General features: G+C 43.0%; 1 protein-coding gene and 1 long non-coding RNA gene across 4 annotated transcripts in view; one reads left to right on the forward strand and one right to left on the reverse strand.

Moving 5' to 3' along the window:
• LOC125013272 overlaps positions 1 to 5,267 on the forward strand; it is a 33,955-nt gene extending 28,688 nt beyond the window's left edge. The window contains exon 3 of the long non-coding RNA XR_007113376.1: positions 1,557 to 5,267. This is a non-coding gene — a long non-coding RNA (uncharacterized LOC125013272). The remainder of the gene's footprint in view (positions 1 to 1,556) is intronic.
• LOC125013269 (neprilysin-like) overlaps positions 1 to 17,711 on the reverse strand; it is a 30,458-nt gene extending 12,747 nt beyond the window's left edge. The window contains exons 1-4 of one of the 3 annotated variants that reach the window (XR_007113374.1): positions 17,157 to 17,711; positions 13,605 to 13,781; positions 12,337 to 12,372; positions 9,727 to 9,888 (exon numbers count right to left, since the gene is read on the reverse strand). Coding sequence is in view for 2 of the 3 variants with exons in the window: in XM_047593768.1 (XP_047449724.1) it covers positions 9,727 to 9,888; positions 12,337 to 12,372; positions 13,605 to 13,781; positions 17,157 to 17,199 (418 nt within the window). In the remaining variant the exon portion in view is untranslated. Of the gene's footprint in view, positions 1 to 9,726; positions 9,889 to 12,336; positions 12,373 to 13,604; positions 13,782 to 14,469; positions 14,675 to 17,156 lie in introns of those variants that run through there. The other 2 variants (XM_047593768.1, XM_047593769.1) reach the window with 2 other exon arrangements.
• Positions 17,712 to 20,820: the final 3,109 nt, after the last annotated feature.

Genomic DNA, 20,820 nt, shown 5'->3' on the forward strand with positions numbered 1-20,820 from the left:
TTACAGACTGTGTCCTGAATAATGCATAATGTAAATCCCCGTAATAAAGTCCCTGTACGTGCAAAATGTACGTTAATGGTTGTGAATGGCATCGCCGCTGTTTATGACAATTTAATAGACAGAAAAAAAATGCCATTTATGTGATGCCATTAGAAACGCGCATGCATTTACATTTACATCACACATTGTCGCATTTAATGAAGTCTTTACCTCGTGTTTACGTTAAGATTTTGGAATAATGCATTAGGGCTGAACGTGCTATAAATGTTTGGTGTCCGCCCGCTCAGTGTTTCAGAATGCCTCTTCCCATTCACAAAGCTCACGCTTGTTGACATCCAGCAAATCGAGTTAGCGAGCCAAGTCAAGCTGTGCAAACAGTGCATGCTTCAGTACAATGCGTGTAAGTCCTCCGGCTCCTGCTATTTTTAAGAACACACACACACAAAAAAAAAAGAAGCTAAGTTAAGGTAAGTTTTACTTTTATCTCGCCAGACAAAACATGAGGCAAGCACGAGTACGTATGATCCAAAAAGCCTAAAGCAAATCCGGGCTCTTACGCAAGTGCCCTGCAGCAGGCACTTGACAATGGCATTATCAGAGGTTTGTCAGACGGAAGCGCCAAGCATGGGCGCCCACATGTGCTCACATCTAACAAAATGCGAGATATAAAACGCGTACTGTGGAGCCAGGTGGCACGGCGTAGCAGTGGTAAGAACCCGCGAAGGTGGATATGGGTCTGAACCATGGACTCTCTCTATATAAAGATGGTCGAGTCCTCATCCATATGTTTGCTGAAGATCCGCTTTGCATTCATGTTGTTTCTGGTGGCTGACTCTGAAGAAGCACCTTGCAAAAAATCCGACGGCGCCAATCAGCCACTGAAAGCCGTCCAGCCCTAAATCATGCATTTATAGCACCGCTTTAAAATTGTGTAATATAAAGAGGTGAGTTGTGTTAAGCTTTACACCGAGCTGGGGATTAGTGATCTGTCTGGAATTTGCAACCTCTCGCTGTGTTACTCAGCTTCAGATGCACATGTGTAGTTAACTGGTTACTCATGAACATGGAGATTACCTGTCCTTGTGTTAACCTTGCTATGGACTGGTGGCCCGTTCCACCACTTCATGACCCTCTACAGGCCCGTACAGACTGAAAGCTGTTAGACTGCTGATCTGATCCAGGTCCAGGACACTTTGTGCTTTACTTTACTTATTTTAACTTAGTCTCTTTGTATTCTAACTTATTTTAATTGAGTCTTTTACAGACCTTTGGTGAAACACCATCTCATTCTGTCTGCATTACAGTTGTGTTGTATGTCAAAATGACATTTGATTTTGACATACAACAAAATCCATTTGATTCAATTTGGTTAAAGTTTCTTTAGCTGTTGAATAGAAAGAAAAACACAAGCAAACATCACTGAAACGATATTTTCAAGTAAAAATACAGAACCTCTCTCCTCACAAAGGTGGGCTTCTAAGGCTCACCTGTTCCCGAAATATACAGCACGTGTCTGTTCAATTTTGATCATTCTGACACTTGCTCTTTATTTCCAGATCAAACAAGACGCGGCAGACAAGAATTAACAAGAACCTTCTGCTCGGTGCAGCCGGAGAGATTTCTTTTTTGTCATGGCATCAATATTCTCATCTAACTCATTTTTTTTAAATCACACAAAAAAAAGACAATTAAATAAAGAAAACAAACAAAAGAAATTACTTATTAAAAGGAAAAACTCCAAAGGGGCTTTCCTTTCTTTCATGTATCTAGGGCAGCCTTTCGACTTTGGCGAAACCATCGCTTATCCAGGACTTCGGCTTCGCCTGTCACTTATAAAGTTATGTTATAAATGTTTCATCAGCAGATATACACCAGCGCGCTGCGCGTTTCAGCGCAACTCCAGGATCAATACAGGAAGGAAGACGGAGCCTAAATTGCTTGGGCAGCTGACAGGAAACTCTCCCTTGAGTCCATCACTCATGTCACAGCGAGTTGGGATCAGAAAATAAAGATGAGGGAAATTAGATATTTCTTTTCTCCTTTATAATTTTCCGGGGGACTGACTAGCGCACCACAAACAGTTGAAAAGAAACAGATAGCAGCAGCAGTTAGCACGCTGTATATAAGAGGAGCCTTTTTTTCGTTATTCTTCATTATTCACATCGGATTGTCACGTCCTGTCTTTCAAGTGAACAGCCTGAAGACACGGCAGCCATTTGGATAGTTTCACTGTTTGCTCGATCTTCCATTCAGTCAGTTTGAAATAAATCAACACTGTCTCTAAATCATTACGCGTGTGACTCATCGGTAGGATACAGTTTTTTTGTTTTTTTTTTAAATAAGGTAAAATATATACATTTTTTGTGACAAGTTGCCTTCCATTCCATAAATTTTTAAATAATCAGTCTCAGACTTGGCTGTTAGTTCGAGTACAAGAAAATGAATGGGAAACCTATCTAAAGTGCTTGTTCCAAATTGTTTAGCAAGACATTGTTCTTGTCCAATGTAGGAAGAAAAAAAAAAAAACAATATGCTTCATCTTGTAAGAGGCATGAAAAACACTGATGTTTTTGAGGAGCATTAAGACAGATTTCGGCCGCTGTTGAGCAGGAAACAGATATTTGTAACTCTGTGTCCGTGGCGTCCCAAGAACCTGTCAGTGCGGCCTCCCCCCAGAGCTTGGCGGTTGCGCACAACGCCTCTTTCAATCCATAATGAAGAACAGCCCACAAAATGAAATGTTTGCAACAGATTCAGAAAGACAAGCTCCATACTAGATGGTCAGGATGGATGGATGGGGTCCAGGATGATTTGTGAACGGTCGCTGATATAGGCTGGAGCATTGGTAGGTAATATGTAATTCTGACAGGCCGAGCCATGTTGATGGATCTCTGATGAATTATCGTTTGGTATTTTATTCATCCACATGAGCCTCAGTATGGTCTTCCTCCCTTGCCTCACCTCCTCTCCAGTCTTATCGACAGACAGCTCACAGCTCTGAGCTAGCAATACTCTCTGAGCGACACATAAGCTGCTTTGTGCATGAAACACACACCTGCTCAAGGGGCGTTTGGAAGCCGAGCATCCAATTACATTTGAATTCTTCAATTTGAGCAGTAATGCGTCAAACGAGTTATATCCTCCCCACGCAGTTCTTTCAATGGTGACGCCGAGTTCGTCACCTCACACTAATGCTGAGGAGGTTTGGAAGCATAAAGCAGTATCCGTTATTTTATTTTAAGTTTGCTTCTTTTGCTTCGAGTAATTTCATTTCTTCCATCTTATTTCTACATGTTTCCACTTTTTGCAACGCCACTTTCAACCCTTTCATGTTTCTAATCCTCCCATTTTCTCATTACCATGTGTGCACTATTTATGTGCTCATTTAACTGTAATGAAGTCCTGCGATAGACCCTTCACAGGGCGCTTCCTGCAAAAGGGCACAGATCATGTGTGTGTGATTGGATTACTGACTGCCTGGTGGTAATGTTTAACCACAGCAGAGGCTTACCCTTTCACTCTCTCTCTCTTTCTCTTTCTCTCTTGCCCCGTGTGTGTGTGCGTGTATTTGGATTTATTTGAGAATGGATTTTACGCCACCTGTTTGTTTCAGACATCACGTCAGTTCGAACCGCACCACTCGGCTTGGTACGGAATCCGAAATTTTGAGTTTCTCCCGACTGCTTCCCATTTCACGAGGCATTTAACTCGCATTGTTTTTAATGTTGCTGGTATTCGCTTTTCAACGTATGGATACATTTTGGGTATATCACAAGCAGGCGCTGTGAATTAAGTCAAAGTGGAAATGAGACGACTGTTTTTGAAAACAAATATGAATGCAGATTACCTTAAATATTTCTCGCAGGGAGTACAGTAGTCCTTCAAAAACTTCCTTAAATGAGCACTTTGCAGATTTTCTTCCTCTGTTTATACGAATAAACAAAAACAACAGCCTTTTCTCGGCATCTCCAGTTACCCCTCAAAATCCTCAGCACTGCTTTCACTCCAAACCAACAATCTTTCCAGAGCAACATTTGCATCTGTTAACATTAATGAGCTTAGAGGATGTATGGATGAGTCTACTTTTACCAGTAGATTTGATGACAGGGTTTTTATTTCACAAAGCGTAGGAGGCAGAGAGAAGCGGAGGCTGCAGCTGCATTAACCTTGCCTTACTGCTGGTCCATTCACACTGACTGTTAAGAGTGCAAACATCGACTGCTGCTGTCTTTGCACAAAATGTTGTCAACAGAAGCTAAATCATGCGTCCATAAATTTCAGCATCGGGCTGCTATTGTTGGACACTGTTGCTAATGCCAACCAAGAGGAAGCCAATGTGTGCTTTAAAATGCATACTTGTTTCAGTCCTCACTTGGATGCAGACATGCTTCTTCAAGATCCCAAAGACAAAATGGGATAAAACACTTTCAGTTGCCTTTCCAGTTTTTCCCTTAAGCTGGGAAGATGGGCATGGTCAATGCATGTTGTTACATGTCAGCATTTTAACAATGACGGCACAAGCATATACGCAGGGCTCTGAAGTTTTGAATTTAGTTTGGAGTGAGTTTTGTTTTACTTGGGGGGTGTGGGTTGTTTAAAGATAACCTACCATCATTCATAAGCAAATATCCTGCATAGTTCCTACACTGTAATAATCAACTATTGTAAAAGATAATAATAATAATCAGTGGCGTCTTTGCATTAGGGGTTGGGCATGACCCCACCAGAGGGCGCTGCTGTGCAGGGGAGAATTATACGCTTTTCTAAATTCTCCTGTGTAAGATAATAATAAATTCAACTTTGCCTCCAATTTACTGTCTGCAGTTTTCATTTGATGAGTTGTGTGTGAATAGCGTTGTGAGCCCTGATGCTCTGTTTCCGCTTGGTGAGGCACAGCCGAGATGCCCCTAACCTGCTGTGTTGTGGACTGGTTAACTGGTGCGCGTGAATGCATGTGTACAGCGCAAACTTCGGTTTGGGTAGTGGGGCCTGAAGTTCAGGGCCCCAGAGGCTTCTTATTGGATGATTTGAAGCAAGGGGCGAGGACTGCACAGGTCTTACTAGCTGGCTAATGTAGTTGGGATAAAGAAACATACCTGTAGCTAATTAATTCACATTTTATTCGTTCATTGCATAATGAATTGAGTTAACTACCTGGTTAGTGTACGCTTTAGGACTTTACCACTTGAGCAGACGTTGGAGATTAAACGTCCAGGACCAGATCCATGTTGGATTTAATCATTTTTCAAAAGGGAAAAAACAAAACTAATGGTTTAAGCAGAAAACTTCGTTAACCGGAGCTCATCAAAAAGGCGCTTGGTGAGTCTAATTTATTTTTAATCTAAGTGGAATTGATGATGTAGTTTACATAATGTTTGAATTATAATGTTTTTTGTGTAATGCGTAACTGGCAATACGTGTGTGGGTGTGTGTGAGGGACACAACCTCACAGCACTGTTCACCTGTCTGTGGAAATGCTGACATGGCTGTTTGGCTGTAGTATGTTGTGTGTGGTCGATTTGTATATTGATTGCTGTGTATTGGTTGTGCGCCATTCACGCCATGTGGATGTTATCTTTGTTATTGTTTTGATCTTGAGTATTTGATATAATGAGAACTTGAACACTGCCGTTTTATGGTCCTATTAATATGATACTGTGCCATCACTGACACCTCCCAGCGAGAAGGTCCAGGTTCAAGTTTGACTCCGGCTTTTCTGGGTGGCGTTTACATGTTGTGTGGGTTTTCTCCAGCTACTGTGTTTTTGTTATGAGGGTATTGATTATGGTGTTTCTGGATTACATTGTAAGATTTTCCTTCATGGCCCCAGAAGAATTTTCAAACCAAAAACCCGACTGGTAATGATAAATTAAGTGATGAAGTGATTAACAGATCACAGACTTCCATTTCTTCGAGTGCATATTTTTGTGCATTTGTGGAAGGCGTGGTTAGGGCGCTCCTTTTTCACCTGGCAAATACTTTTTTCTGATTGACTGATTGGTTGCTGATATTTTCTGATTGGTAGCTGATTGAAGCAGAGCAGCTGCTTTCTCCTCATCTTTTCATAGATTACTAATTTCTTTTAAAGTCTATGTGCAGCAAGTTTTATCGTTTTCGCAATTCCGCATTGCGTCAACTGGCTACGATAACCATCTACCCTGATTGGATGTTTCTCAATCTCAATTAAAATACCCCTTGGCCACTCGTACTGTATATACTGTGCCCAGTACAGTGTTGGCTGTGGAACAGCAAACAGGGTGGATTATTACCTTAGCGGAGGTCTAAGCCCTTTCCTGTTTTTCATAGACATCCCAAGCTGGCAAAATCATATTCAGTTGAGGAAGCATGTTCACGATATTATTGTTGGCCAAGAATTACTGCATCGATGTTCACATAACTTTACTTGGCTGCAAACCTCTGCTGCGCTATCTTTATTTGATATGTTTATGAGAAAGTGAGATTTTATGGTGTTGTGCAGAGGTCCCGACTGGAATTTTGATATGATCAGGGTCATGTGAACAAACCATTAATCTCAAAAGTGCCATTATGGGCAGCGTCGTTTGACATAACTTCTGCTTCAGAGAACGTCATGGGGTGGGGGGGGTCAGACCATAAGCAACGTGTTGTAAAAACATCTCAACTATTTACTGATGTTACAGCTACCTCACATATGTCCTTTGACACTATCAACGGTGCCAAATACTACACGAAACGTAAGCGCCGTGTCTAGCAGTGTACCGTTGGATAGACTTCTCTAGTGAGATTTAGACCTGAAGTGAAGCAAGAAGCAGCCCGTTTTCTGCAAAAGACAAGGCGCCCCTTGCTCACACTCACAAGTGACAAGCACACACTGACGCACGGATGGATGTAAGCGCATAGGGTGCATCTTGAAGACGACTGCCACATGCTGTTTCACATTTCCTGACCTATCCTCAAAGCATTTCCCAGTGAACCATAGTCTTTAGAACTCTTCCTCACTTTGGGACAAAGCACCACTGCTTTGACTGTATCTCGCCACTTATTTCTCCTTCCTTTACTCTCCTTTTGTCTCGGCTTTCCTCCCAGCCTTTTTGTTATTTTTTGTTTGGATGAAAATCTTTTCTTTCATCCTCCTCTGCCTGCTGTACACCTCTCTTCCCTCTCCTTGGGACAAACTGGCTAGTAATTAAAATGCTCATGGTCAATTGGGCAGATTATTGCACAGTATGTAACACCTGAGTAGAGGGAGGTGGAAAATAAAACTCACACAGACTTGTACACACACGTAGACACACACTACTCTGGTCGCGATAAGTGCGCAGATCCTCATTATGAATCTTTTATGGCCTTTTACGGCAGCAGAGAACAATCCGGGGCATTTACAAGCAACCACAAATCCTCAGAGCTATTCAGGCACATAAACATGCATGCCGCCTCTTTTATTGCTGTCATGCAGCCTGGAGCTCTGCAGTATCCAGGTGTTTCTAGGCCCCTCAGCTGTTGACAGGAAAAGGATCCGTCCATCAGTGGGCGGTGGCATCCAAGCAGCAGACAGCCACGGGATCAAAGGTTGAGTGTTTGATGTCACTTCCAGAGTAGAGGTCAGAACTCCGCCAGGGCTTCATGTTGCCGGGGCTCCTCGTCACACATCAGTCACCGAGAACAATTTTAGTCTTTTACCAAATGTGCACGTCTTGCTTAAGATTATCTTAAATATACACTTTTTTTCTTTTTATTATTTCTCTTTCTCAAGATTCAAAGCCCTCCCCAGAGCAAACCTGAACACGTGTGTGCACAGTCGATCCGAGACATTCCAGCGCTGACTGGTGAGCTCGGCAGCCCCAAAGGAACGAGCACAGCACTGACGGTTGGTGGTGATTTAAGCTGTTAAATCATTAGGACCTGTGACTTGGCAGTCCCATTCCTTTCGGTGGCAAACACGGCATTTAGAGCAATTATGATCCTGACACATCAACCTATGGCCTTTGACCGATATTTTTATACTTACTTTATTTTTCTCGTCTTTTCTCCTCCTCGCCCTCTTTTATCAGAGCTTCAACAGATACCACTTTAAGGCCTGACGAATCGACTCGGTCGCAGTTAAAAGTACGGCGCAGCGCGAAATGCCGCCCCGCGCTCACACGGAGACGTGCTATGTACGTAAATGCGCATACGGTATCAAAATGCCTAAAACGAGCCCTTGTTGGGCAATGTTTATTTTCCCTCTTCCCCCCTGTGTGTGATTTTTATGAGTGTTAAGAGAGCCACGGAAAAGAGAGGAGGGCAGAGCGCAGCACAAGGGCGTTGTTAAGAAGTGTGCAGTGCGAAAACTTACCTACGCATTGTGTTGGTTCTTTAAACTAAACCTCATCACCTTTTCCGAGTGTCACAATTTCAGTAATGTGCTTTTATAATTTCGCAACACGGACAGACTTAGCGCTACAAGCATGCGCCGAACAAAAGCTACAGAAATAACATCAGAAATGTCCCCGAGCTCTAATGTTATATTGATCTGTAGGAAAAAAAAAAAAAAAGTTGTTGATGAGGTGAAAAAGAAAGTAACTATAACAGGGGCTGCCTTGCACAAGATTTAAGAATCCAAAGCACAAAAAGAAACGTTTGAGGTTACCAACTTTCCCCTAAGGTTCCCCAGATTGAAACATAATATGCTACAGGATGAATAATTATCACAAAGGTCTACAAATCATGCATATTTCATTTAAATGAAAAAGAAATCAATTCCTATACATTTCTACCCACAATCAGGCCAAAAATAAATCATGGCAAACTCTCGAGTAATATAGCAAGAGAATGCAATGGCAAACTGCACACTGCTTATTTTTCCCTTTTTCCATCACTGCCGGGCAGATGAAGTGTTCAAGGATGGTGCAAATTATCCTAGTCCACGAGACAAGCTGCACTTTAAACCCTGTTTTTTTTTTTTTTTTGCTTTTTTTGCTTTCCCACTCAGGATCAATCTTTCACAGCCTTCTGAATCACTCCGATTCTCCTACGGCCACTCGGCGCGGACTGTGTTACAGTGAAAGGTGCTGGGTTATAAATCGTAAATTTATGGTACATGAAGAGTTTTGGTTGTCCGTGGAAAGTTTGCGCCCCATAAAGATTTAGCACCTCCGGCCCAGGACTCTGCTGGCCTTCTCACAGACAGCTTGGGGTGAAGTATGGTGTCTAACACACAAACACACACACACACACACAAAACCGCAAGCACAAACATATCTGCGGAGTAACTAGACCCTCTCTGTATCAACCCCATAGCACCAGGGGGACACTAATAAGACTCTGATGCCGCTAAAAGCTGCACCTGAGACACTCACAAACTTGCAGTTAAGAATTTTCTCGCTATCATGTGCTGACATCATTGGAACACAGTCCGAACTCCATGTCCACACACACACACACATGCTGATTATGCCAACTCTGTTGACAAAGTCCCAGCTCACATGGTAGTACTGAAGCCAAACTCCCATGGCATCTGTGATATCTATAGAGCAGCTTTCCCCGAAGTACAGTCCTCTTCAGATCATATTTTCAAGCAGCCGAATCAGGCTGTTCTCAGTAATCTTACAAAGTACACGGGCTGAAAAAGACTCACTGTTCTTGGGTGCTTTACAGCCCCTAATCATAGGTTAGATACAACGCCGACCTAAACGCGTCGTCCTTGTCTACGCCTTGACCCTAACGCACGCGGGTCTTTTATGACACGGCCGTGTGAAGGTGTCTGACCTTTGAGGATGACCTCCAGTTCGTCTCGTAGGATGTCGAAGGTGCTGTATCGAGAGCTGGTCTCCGGGATGATGTTCTTTTTAAGCCAGCCTCCGCAGGCGTACTGGTAGAAGTTGTCACAGGGGTCCACGTTGGCGTCCATGTTCTCGATGAGACGAGACGCTGCACAGGGAAGGAAGAAGCAAGCTCAGGCAACTGCACGGATATAGCACTATGCACTATATAGACGCATGTATAATAAGTCTACATTTGTAAAAAGATTTAAAAAAAAAAAAGAAAAGAAAAAATAGAAATACGACATCATCCATAAAGATTATCCTCTAACCATTTTGACATTTACAGAACGTGTTTACCAAGTGGGGGTCAGTAGTGCCTATTATATCTCTAATTAAGAGTTTGACATTTTAGAAAATATGCTTATTAGATTCCTTCTTGTGTGAAGGGTGAGAAGAGGAATCAGATGTACGCCTGTTCAATGCCACGATGCAGCCAACAGCTGGTAAACTTAGTTTAGCATAAAAAAAAAGGGAAAGTAGATTTATCCTCCGCTTCACAATTGTCCTGTGTGCACTTTGTGTGTTAGTATTGCTGTATCTTGTTTGTTTAATCTGTATAAAAACTGATATGACAGGAGGTTAGATGTGGGACATTTTTTATTTTTTTTTGCGGAGAGGAAGTCACATAAAACTGTCACTTTAATTTTTATTTGGATTAAGCCAAGTGTGACATAGAGTTTTAATTAGTGAGCTTAAGGGTTGTTCGCATTTGGAGAGAGACCAAGGCGAGCTGTTTTCCCCCTGTTTTTATGCAAAGCTTAACTAACCAGCTGCTAACTGAGGCCTTATAATGAATGCACAGATACAAGGGTGGAATCGATCTTCTCATGTTAAGGTTTCAGTAACGAAGTGAACAGATCTTTGCCAAGGGATTGAACTGTTGAACTGGTCACTATTCAAACCTCTTAACAAAACTGAGGAAACATGGCTAGAGGCTAGTTTTTTTCAGGTGGCTGGAAGATGGAGCCTTGCATTTTCCCAGCAGTCCTTAATGATGGCATAACGGCAATGAATAACACGCCGTACAACAAAAGTACATTTAAAAAACAAATGTGTCCTTCTTAAAATCTGCTCTATCCTGGTAATGATCAGCCAAAAAGCATAACACTTGCAGCCATTTGCAAAGAAACAACAGTTTAGTGTTCGTAATTGGCTTCTGTTCAGCACGAGAACTGGAAATGTGTTTTTTAAGGTGCAATTAAATTACACACGCTGCCTCTCGGATCTCTTGCGACAAGGTTGTCTGTCAAATCTGACTGAATTGGGACACTAGCTCCTCCACAAAATAAATAAATAAATAAAAAAAGCACCAGAAATGAATTGGCATCTGTTGCGGGAAACGGAGAGGTAGGGTTATTCATTCTTAATTTAATACTGTGGATCCTTTTATTTATTTTTTTTCCCATGAAAATTAACCGCTCTCCCTAAGAATATTTTTCACTGAAGTGTGAAAACACAGTAATTCGATAAAGTGTGACGTTACATTGACGAAACCGGAGGGAGGACGTCTATTTGCTTAGAAGGTTAAGAAAAGAAAGGTTGCGATGCCGGTGTGTATCGGTTACACATATGCTGGCAGGAATCATACTATGTATATTATAGTATCTTAAAATGTTTCTTTCTCAGCTCATTACTGCAGCTGTGTGGTCAACGAGTGCTCCATATTGCAAAAATGTTGAAAAGCCTCAACTTTGGACACACGTTTTACACATTCAGCGTCTCCTAATGCAGGGGACCCCCAAACTGTTGGAGAGATTAAGCAGGGACCCCCTACCTACTATATGTGTTCTATATTAATCTTGGTCTAGTGCTATTTACAGATAGACATTATTATTATTATTACCATTTTTCATTCACTATTAAGCTATCCCTTATCCCTTTACTACAATATAGTGGACTCATGTTAATGTGTATTTAGGAAAATTTAAATTTATGGGGGAAATTTAAAAAAAATATATAAAAAAATGTGTAATCAACCAATGATTCTGCGACACCCCTGCAGTACTTCTGCAAGGAACCACTAGGGGTCTCCTTTGTCCTAATGGATTACCAACCGGATAAGCATCGTCTTAATATTGTGACTCACAGAGAATGGACATAGGTTTTCTGAGGGTGGCAACAGGATGTTGTTAGTGGGGGCCTTTTCTGTTTTTCATGTTTTTTTTTTTGTTTGTTTTTTTAGTTGTTCCTAAATTGTTTTTGTGTGTGTGTCTGTGTCAGGCTGCATCCTGCTGGGGACGGCTGCTGCCATCAACGGTTGTCATTGCTGTGGGGTTGGGGAGCGCCTGGTCTGGTCCAGGTGCGTGGTACACGTCTAAGAAACATCCACACGAGGCCCAAGCGTTTCCCGAGATAACACTGAATTGTGACACTATTTGTTTGCTTGACTTGACTCAGTCGCAACACATTCAAAGTTGAAGTGGCCATTTTCTTTAAATACGTCTCGAATCCCCTCAGCCGCCTGAGCGTTCCCAATTCCGTCTTCCCCTGGGAAAATCACAGACTTCGGAATGAGACAATAAAGACATCACACAAACAAACAAACATCGCTTACCTGACTGCGTGCAGTCAGCCGTGGTGCAGATTTCATCTACAAGAAAATGTAAAGCAGTCATCGTATCAAATGCTCGTTCTCCTCCTTTATTCTCATTTCTTTGTCATCCCCCCCGCCCGCCCATACAAGAAGCCTTGATTTCACTCTGGTGGCTCTAGTTTTAATCCAAGAGGATCTGCCATGTCCTGACACACCCAAAGACTGATATATGACCTTGAATGCACCCCTTCCTGGGCTGTGTGTGAACGCACATGATGTGAACACGGCAGGGGGGCACAGACACATTTATAAACATTCATGAGTCACTGACATGGCAGTTTACACATTTATCAGGCACGAGACTGCCAAGTGGCACAAAACACGCACGCTTACACCAGCTCAACCCTGCCAAACTTCAATAGATTTCGCTTTTCTGTCATTTGTTCTGTGATCTACGCCCCCTCAATGCATTCGGTCATAATTAAATCAGAGATCTATAAGTAAGCTGCTCTGTTACTTACGTCACATTTATCGTATCACAGTCCTCGAGTTGGCAATGATTAATAAAACTTCTGCTGTGATTCGTATGATATAACACGGCCCTTGAGTCATCGCCAGTTTGAGTTTATGATCAAATCAAACCATCAAATGGTGCCATTGACCTAAAGCAGGTTCCACTGGTTTTTGATGTTGTTTTTTTTTTTTTTGAAAAAAATGCAGGGTGGGGGGATTTTTGCTGTTGGCTTTATAATCAACCCGCTTCTCATGGTGTGAGATGATGACATCTATAGCAAAATATACACAATTCTTCATAATTCACAGCAAATCCAAAATGCGATGGGTAGTATAAAAAAGCCCTAACAACACAATGGAACAACTCTGATAAAAAAAAAAAAAATAATAACAAAAGGACCTTTGAACACTGTTTCCTTCTTTCTGTCTGCGGTTGCACTTTTGCACTTTGCATTAAAAGCACACAGTGTCTTCAAGCCCCTGAACAAAGCCGCGCTCTTTGTGGTCACCATTTCACCATGAAATCCAAGCGATGCTCGGTGTAATTTTTAGTTCTGAAAAGTTCGCTTAACAGCCAAGAAAATGTCTTTTTTTAATGCCATAATGCACCTCTGATTTTTGAGAAATCATGCCGCTTGTTATCAGGTTTACCACACTTTAAGTTTAAGACAGGCTTGACAAAGAATTTAAAAAACTTTACATTTCTAGGAGTCGCTCAAAGTTTCTGAATACTTTTCATTATCTACCGGAGACCCGAAGGCCGAGGGGGCACTCACCGTTTTTCTGTGTTGCGAAGAGGATGATGAGCGCAACAATGACGATGAAGAGCAAAGAGACAATAGTAATGAGGCCGATCTCCAGGGAGGTCCAGCGGGGCTTTTTAGCCGACTTGGGGGTGTTGGTCTCTGTCATTCTCGGGTCTCCTCCTTCAGTCGCCGGCTGTATGAACTCACCTGAGGGACGAGGGATAAAATGGAGCTGAAAATGATTACTCAGCTGACAGGACACAATCACCAGTCAATGAATGATCAGCTGATTCTGATTCATCAAGAACAAGGTTACACCTTCTTTCACATGAGTACATGTAAATCTGTTAATTACTCTCGTTTGAAGAATGTTTGATTTTGCACTTTTTATTTGATTTCTTTCTTTACATTTTTCAAAATTTAGCATTGACTTTGAATGACGCCCCAGCAAAAAGATATGTAAGTTTGATAAAAAACAAAAACTCAAAACGTATTTCTATACAATGTGAACCAATGATGCTGTTCACAGCATTTAGATCAGAATGAGTTAAAATCAGTTCAAATCCAGTTTGTGTAGTTTATTCTTTGAAGTCACCAAGCGAAAGGCTTTTGAAATGTGAGTTTGTTTTCTTGGCCATGTGCGTTCTTCAAATGCATTATTAATTTTCACATGAATAAAGCAAACATCCCGTAAAGGTCCCTGATTTTCCCTAAGCTCAATCAGAAGAAAGAAAACAGACAGAGTAAAAGGGGAGATAAAAGACATATGGAGGAGATAAAATAAATAAATAAAAAAAGACAATTGAGGTGAGAAAGGGCTGCAAGAAAACACACTTTTTCCTGAAAAAAAAAAAAAAGCCTTGGAGCAAAAGGTGAAACGAAAGCAAGTTCTTACCCTAGAGGGTGTACACGTGAGCCGAGACCAAAAAAAAATAAAAAATAAAAACGAAAGGCAAGAAAGAGACTTCTGAAGAACAGAAAACAGGGAAGACCTTTCCTCTGCTCCTCTACCAAACAGTGTTGCGTTCCTCTCGAGGGCCAGGGGAGAACTTTACAAAGTTCATGTTACAAGCAGTTAAGTCTACCTCTGAAGGCAATTAATCCTTAATCCTTTAACAACCCCGCCGCACAGACACACACACGAACACGCACGCACGTCCAGCCACTGCGCACAAACGTTCATCCGCAGCCATTCTATCGCACACGCTTTTACAAGCTGGTGTCATGAGGTGCCTGTGCAGATGGGTGGGTCTCTCATTGTGTGCAGGCCTGAGATGAGAGCGCTGCGTAACCAAAGGACAAAGTCTCTTGACTTCGTCTCAACAGACACGCATCACCTCCTGTCCCACGGATAGCTCACGTAACCACGGCGGCTCTAATCCCCCCGCCGTCAAAAAAGAGAAAGAAGCAGAAGAAATAGACCAGCGTAAAGTAAACTTCCCTTGTTACGATCATTATCCAACCACAGCTCCCCGCACGCTGCTTTCTCAAATCTACACCGACACGACAGCATGAGTGATATCCCCATGGGTCGTGAGATTTACTATCCGAGAACGGTGACTTGATTCTGCAGTCGAAAATGGAAAGGAGAGGGGAGGCGAGGAAATTACTGAAGGCACACAAAGTGGAGATGGAAACAGCGGGATGACACGAGTTAATATGTTAATCGGAGCATCCTGTCAGCCTTTCTCCGACTGCAGGAGGGGGGGGGAGAAACTTTGTCTGCGAGCAGACCGATCACTGTCACACAGATAAAGCCGTGCGTGCATGTCAGCGTTGCGGAGGCCCCACGCTGGATCCATTCGCTCTCACCCTGGTGCCACGCACGCCCCAGAAATCGAACGTCTGCCTGATTTATTAAGAAAGTGAAAGGGGACATGACATGAGCATGAGTGTGGACATGACGGGAAGAAAAAAAACAAAGAGTAATGGAGATTATCCATCATGTTAAGTGACTCCATCTCAGTGCGCTGAGGCATGTGAGGTATGAGTCTTAAGGAGCACTTACTGTATGTCCCAGTCATGCACCATCACTCATGCATAGTGCTTACTGCTGTGGTTCTTTATTAGGAATTAGCACATCCAGAATCCTGTGATTCAAAATCACTCATCAACACTGATGACTTTAAGGATGTTTGCTCTGCTGGGGTGAGAGGGAAGATTTCCTACTATTTTTTTTTACTGTTTCTCTTGGATGCAGTCAGTGTTTTTCCTTTTCACAATGGGGCACTGAGTGTGTTTTGAACAGTAGTACAGTGTTGCTGTGTCTGCATTTACAGGATAATGTTTTGTGAAAGGTGTGCGAAATGTCAAAATTCTCGCTTTCAGTTTTTTTTCCCCCTCCAGTCTCTTGCCTCTCTGTGTGTCTGTCTGTCTGTCTGTCTGCCGTGATATATCTAAAACATAAACAGGCTCCGTGTCTTGCGAGAGCTCACAAACCCTCTCAAAATTAAAGTCATCATTCACTTAGACTGAGTCTGCACACACGCACACACACAGAACGAGAAAGAGCGAAGGGGAGATTGAGAGGTCAACACGTGATCACTTGCTCCGAGTAATCTATATGCATGTGAGCCATGAAAATGCCATGTACCTACAACCGAGTTTGAATAAGTACAGGAATGTGGCCTACTTGAACTTAAAATAACACCTTCCCTGGGATGTGATTTCCAGCGCAGGGCGTATGCACGCTGAAGATTAAAATCGTTTTTTGAGAGAAGAGAGTCTTGATGCCCAAAGGTGCTGTGATCCAGCTAAAATTAAGTCCACTTCTTAAATTGCTTTCCTTAAAAGCTTTCCCTAAAAGCACCGGCGAGGCCTCCTCCTGTTTTTATGCCCTTTGTGGAACACTCTTGATATTAAAATGGCAAGCTCTCTGGATATTTTTTATAGGGAAATTAGAAACCCACTGTTTTGATTACGGCTTTTATTTTGACGGCGCCGCACTGGTTTTCAAATGACATATATTTATTCGCATATTACTTTTACCCTTTACTTCTGTTTATCAGTTGTCAACACTGTATGCTGTTGAGTGGAAGGTGCTATATATAAATCAGTTTGCTTCCCTCATGTTTTTTTTATTTTATTTTATTTTATTTTTTTTTTTTTTTTGGAAAGCCAGTGTGAATGCAATAGTAACTTTTGAACTGATATGACAGAAAACTTGAAGAAGCATCACCACTGCTCAAAGCAGCAAGAATACAGTGACACCACAGGTCAAGGGACACCCAGCTGGAACGGTGTTTTCTGACAGGACCACATTCATCTGAGTGTTAAAACTCCAGTGATAAAAATATTCAGCCGCAGCACTCAACCGGTTGGTTCGCAACCGAGCAAGACGCAGCTAAATGCGTGCCAGCTCCTCATCTCCTGTTGCACGTCGGAAACTCCGAGGGGGGTAGCATGATCAACTGGTGCACGCTGCCCCTTGTCACCCAACCGGAGCGGACGCGCACGCACCCGTAAATATGATGCACACACGCACACACACACAAACACGCGCGCACACACACATTCATTGGCACCGACGCACACAGATGGCACCACGTTATAAGAAGCACCCGGGGTGCGTGAGCGACTTACCAGATATGTCGGGAAATTTTCGGTCGATGATATATATGGGCATCACATCCACCGGTCAAACATCCATCAAATCCACAAAGGGAGCGCGAACTGCTGATCGATCTCTCGCAGACGATCTATTCAGCTTCACCCTGGATCTCAGCACACCGATCCCGCCTCTCTTCTTCTTCTTCTCCTTCTCCTTCTTCTTCTTCTTCTTCCTTTGGCTTTCTATTCTAGGAGTGCACATTCACACAAACGCGCACACGCACACGAGCGCACAAACCCCCTCTCCACAACTACCTCCTGCACTGTACCACATCTACCCAGAGAGGATCGCCGAATTCAAATGGTCCATCGAGAGCCTTGCGCGGCGTAGTTGGTCAAGTGTGCGATCCACATAGGGGAGATCCCATATTTATAAAGCGTGTGACAATGCCGTGAGTCATAGAAGTAGAATTGTGAAGTTCCCCCGTCCACTGAGTCGCTGCCTCCTCCGTCGGGGCGGCGTTTAGAAGTGACCCCTTTCAGCGGCACTTGCTGTCAGCGGCGCCTAAACAGCTCCGGGGCGCAGGTTCCGCGGAACAGTGCGATGAAGCAATGCGCGATCACTTCGTGCGAGCTACTGCCCGCACAGATGTACATATACAGTAAGAGGTAATGAATAAAAATGGATCTGCCCTCAGGATCCGAGATGTTTGGGGCCACATAAAGTTGATCTTATGTCATCGCTGGATATTGTATATCGTTTCAACTTGAGGATGTTTTTGAGCCAGTGTAAATAATCATCACCTGCGACGTTGCCAGTGTGGGGCTGCAGATCCTCATGTCAACACAGGATGAAGGCTGCTTTTCATAAACAGTCAGAGGGGAGCACAGTGCAGAAATCCACCGCTCCCTGCTAAATCTTGGGAAGATTGCACAATTTCAAAGGGAATATTAACGCCGCAGTATAGTTTACATTGCATCCCAACTCTTTGTTCAGTCTCGGATTTGAAATTGCCACCATATATCATCATGCGTTTTAGTGAGTCACATAAGAACTGTAAGCATTTAAATGTTTATGTCTCAACATATTGGCCGGACCCTCTTCACAGTAAAGCTGTGGTTATGTCTAATCAAGGAGTATACACAGATTGGACCAGCAAATCACAGACTTCTTGCCTAAGGGGCTTATTTAATTACTGCTCTCACACAGTAACAAGTCTCAGTCACTGTTTAGACAGAACAGCACCACCGCAAAGATGTTTAATCTACATTAGCAAGGTTTACTTTTTATAGAACCCCCCCACTGTGGCTCCATATTGAGAGATTAAAGATGTCCCCGGCATGATGTAATAATGCATTCGTTTCAACTCGTAAAGGCTTGTTTGCACAGTCTGATCATTAGTGTTCTTGAGGGTTTAATATATACACACTGGCGTAGCTCATAAAGAAACCCCCTTTACCTTAATCTGTTCTGCATGTTGTGTTGCACACGGCCTTTTTTGCTTCCCGCTCTTTTTGTCTTTGAACAACAAAGTTCACAACAGGGTCGTGTCTGTGTGAATGGTTAAACTCTGCAAATACTGGAGGAAGTTTGGCCTAAAGGTGACCTCCTTTCTGTTGGAGCAATGGCATTTGCCAGATTAGTTAACTCGATATCAGTGGCTGGTCGTTTTCGTGTGTGTATGTTCAGTTGCTGGTACTGATGTTAATGCTCTTTATGCTTATGTGCAGACCATTTTATCACATTTTAAATCAAATGAACTCTAACAACTCACGACATCCTATTACGAGACACCGCAGCGCACCCTCAGAGCCCACAGTTCATCCTCTACCACGTCAGAACTGTTTTGGAGGCACAAGCGCGACCTACGCAATGTCAGGAATAATGTTACGCCTGATCAGTGTAGATTATCTAATGTCACGGTCTCATGTTAAATCCACGCAACAACCTTCAGGGTTTGAAAAATGAAGGCCACATACGTGGAAATGCAGTTCCATAAACCACCACTTGAGGCTGGCTTCGAAAGTGAGTCAACATCTGCAGACCTCTGCAGTAAACTGACCACATCTACAGCAAAAACAAAAATGTTTGCAATTTAAAAATACTTTTGGTCTAATTCCCCCATGTGTGACAGTTGTACAAAAGGTGGAGGTTGACCTCTTTAAATTAACTTGGAGTTATGTGGAGTCAGCTCACTCTTGGGCAAGCTTTGTTGCTCCATAACAGCATCTACGGACTTCCTCCAAAGCTCCCGTCATGACCAGGGCGAGTATTTTTCCTGTACATTACATTCATCTCTGTGTGGGCTCACATTACAGCACCATCGTCAGTTTATGAACTTTGCACTTGAAATATGCAGCAAACGCCCAAGCAAGTGTATTTAAGTAGCGCTTCATCACGCCGCCCGTGTTTCATTGCTTCTGATCAGCAGCAGCAAGAGCCCACTCCAAGGGATTTCCATCTGTGTGCACATTTTTTCAATATCAGTGAAGCTGAACTGACAACAGTTTTTCGTGACAGCTGTCTGTCAGCGCATCTGAAAGATCTCCATTTGCTTCAAGCGCAACCGCCGTGATCATATTTTCCACCGCTGCGTTCGCATAAAACCCCTTGGCCCTTCTCTATTGGCCATCCGTGCTCCGTTCGCTGTCAGTAAACCCAGCGTGTTATGGACTCCTGGAGAGCATTGGATTTTAATTGCACTGAGCCCGGGGTGACACAGGTATTAAACAGCCTTTTGTTGCAAAAACAGGCGCACTTGTGCAAACACAGACACACACACATGTGCGCCTTTTCACAGCGTTTCTCAGCGAACGCGACCCAAGCTGATTGGCGCAGATACGGTACGTCCTGGACATTATGACAGCATGCTGTGTATATGAAAACATACGGCGCTCTAATCTGATCTGATCTGATCGGACGACATGTGGTGTTGATTGTGCATCAGTATGAAGCCATTCTTTAAAAATACTGAACGTTTCCACCCGTACTGATTGAGAGTTTTGAGTGACAGCCTTGTGATAAATTGTGTTCCAGGGAGCTGCGAGCAAAAACCATGACTAATAAACAGTGCTGCATTTGGTCCGCATATGCCAGTGAATCACACCGGACAGCAAGTTTCTCACAGTTTCCAGAACTTATTTTTGATCGGGCAACGCATTCGACTGATGTGTGCGCGTTCCCGCGTGCGAGATACAGAGATTCTTTTGGTTTGGTTCAAGGTCGCTCAGACTGGCCGTTCTATCAGCAGCTCCGTTTCTGAGCTGTCGGGGGGACGTAGCCTCCTATCAGCAGCAGCAGCAGCAGACAGGCTGTCCAGTTCTCCTCAAGGTCCGCCGCACGTAAACGTTCAGACGCATGGCGTCATGAGGAAGGAGGAAGAGGAACAGACATATTAGGAGGAAGGAAAATGATCAACTTAGCATTTTTTTTCCCAAAACTGACTCAGACTGTTCTGTTCTGCTTTTTTTTTTTTTTAATTCACTTGGAATTGTGTGCGTACTAAGAATTTCTATTTTTTTATTTTTGCTGGTTTTCGTTGCAATACCGTGACAATGAAATTGCCAGGCCTTTGCAGTGAATTCAGTGATTTATGGGACTCGGTATGAAATACAGTGTGTGATAAAACATTAGCAAAGTGCTCACATGGGAAGCAGGCGCAATATGAAAGCAAGGCTGCCACAACAAATGTGCTCT

The sequence above is a fragment of the Mugil cephalus genome, chromosome 9, assembly GCF_022458985.1.
Source record: "Mugil cephalus isolate CIBA_MC_2020 chromosome 9, CIBA_Mcephalus_1.1, whole genome shotgun sequence".
Lineage (NCBI taxonomy): Eukaryota > Metazoa > Chordata > Actinopteri > Mugiliformes > Mugilidae > Mugil > Mugil cephalus.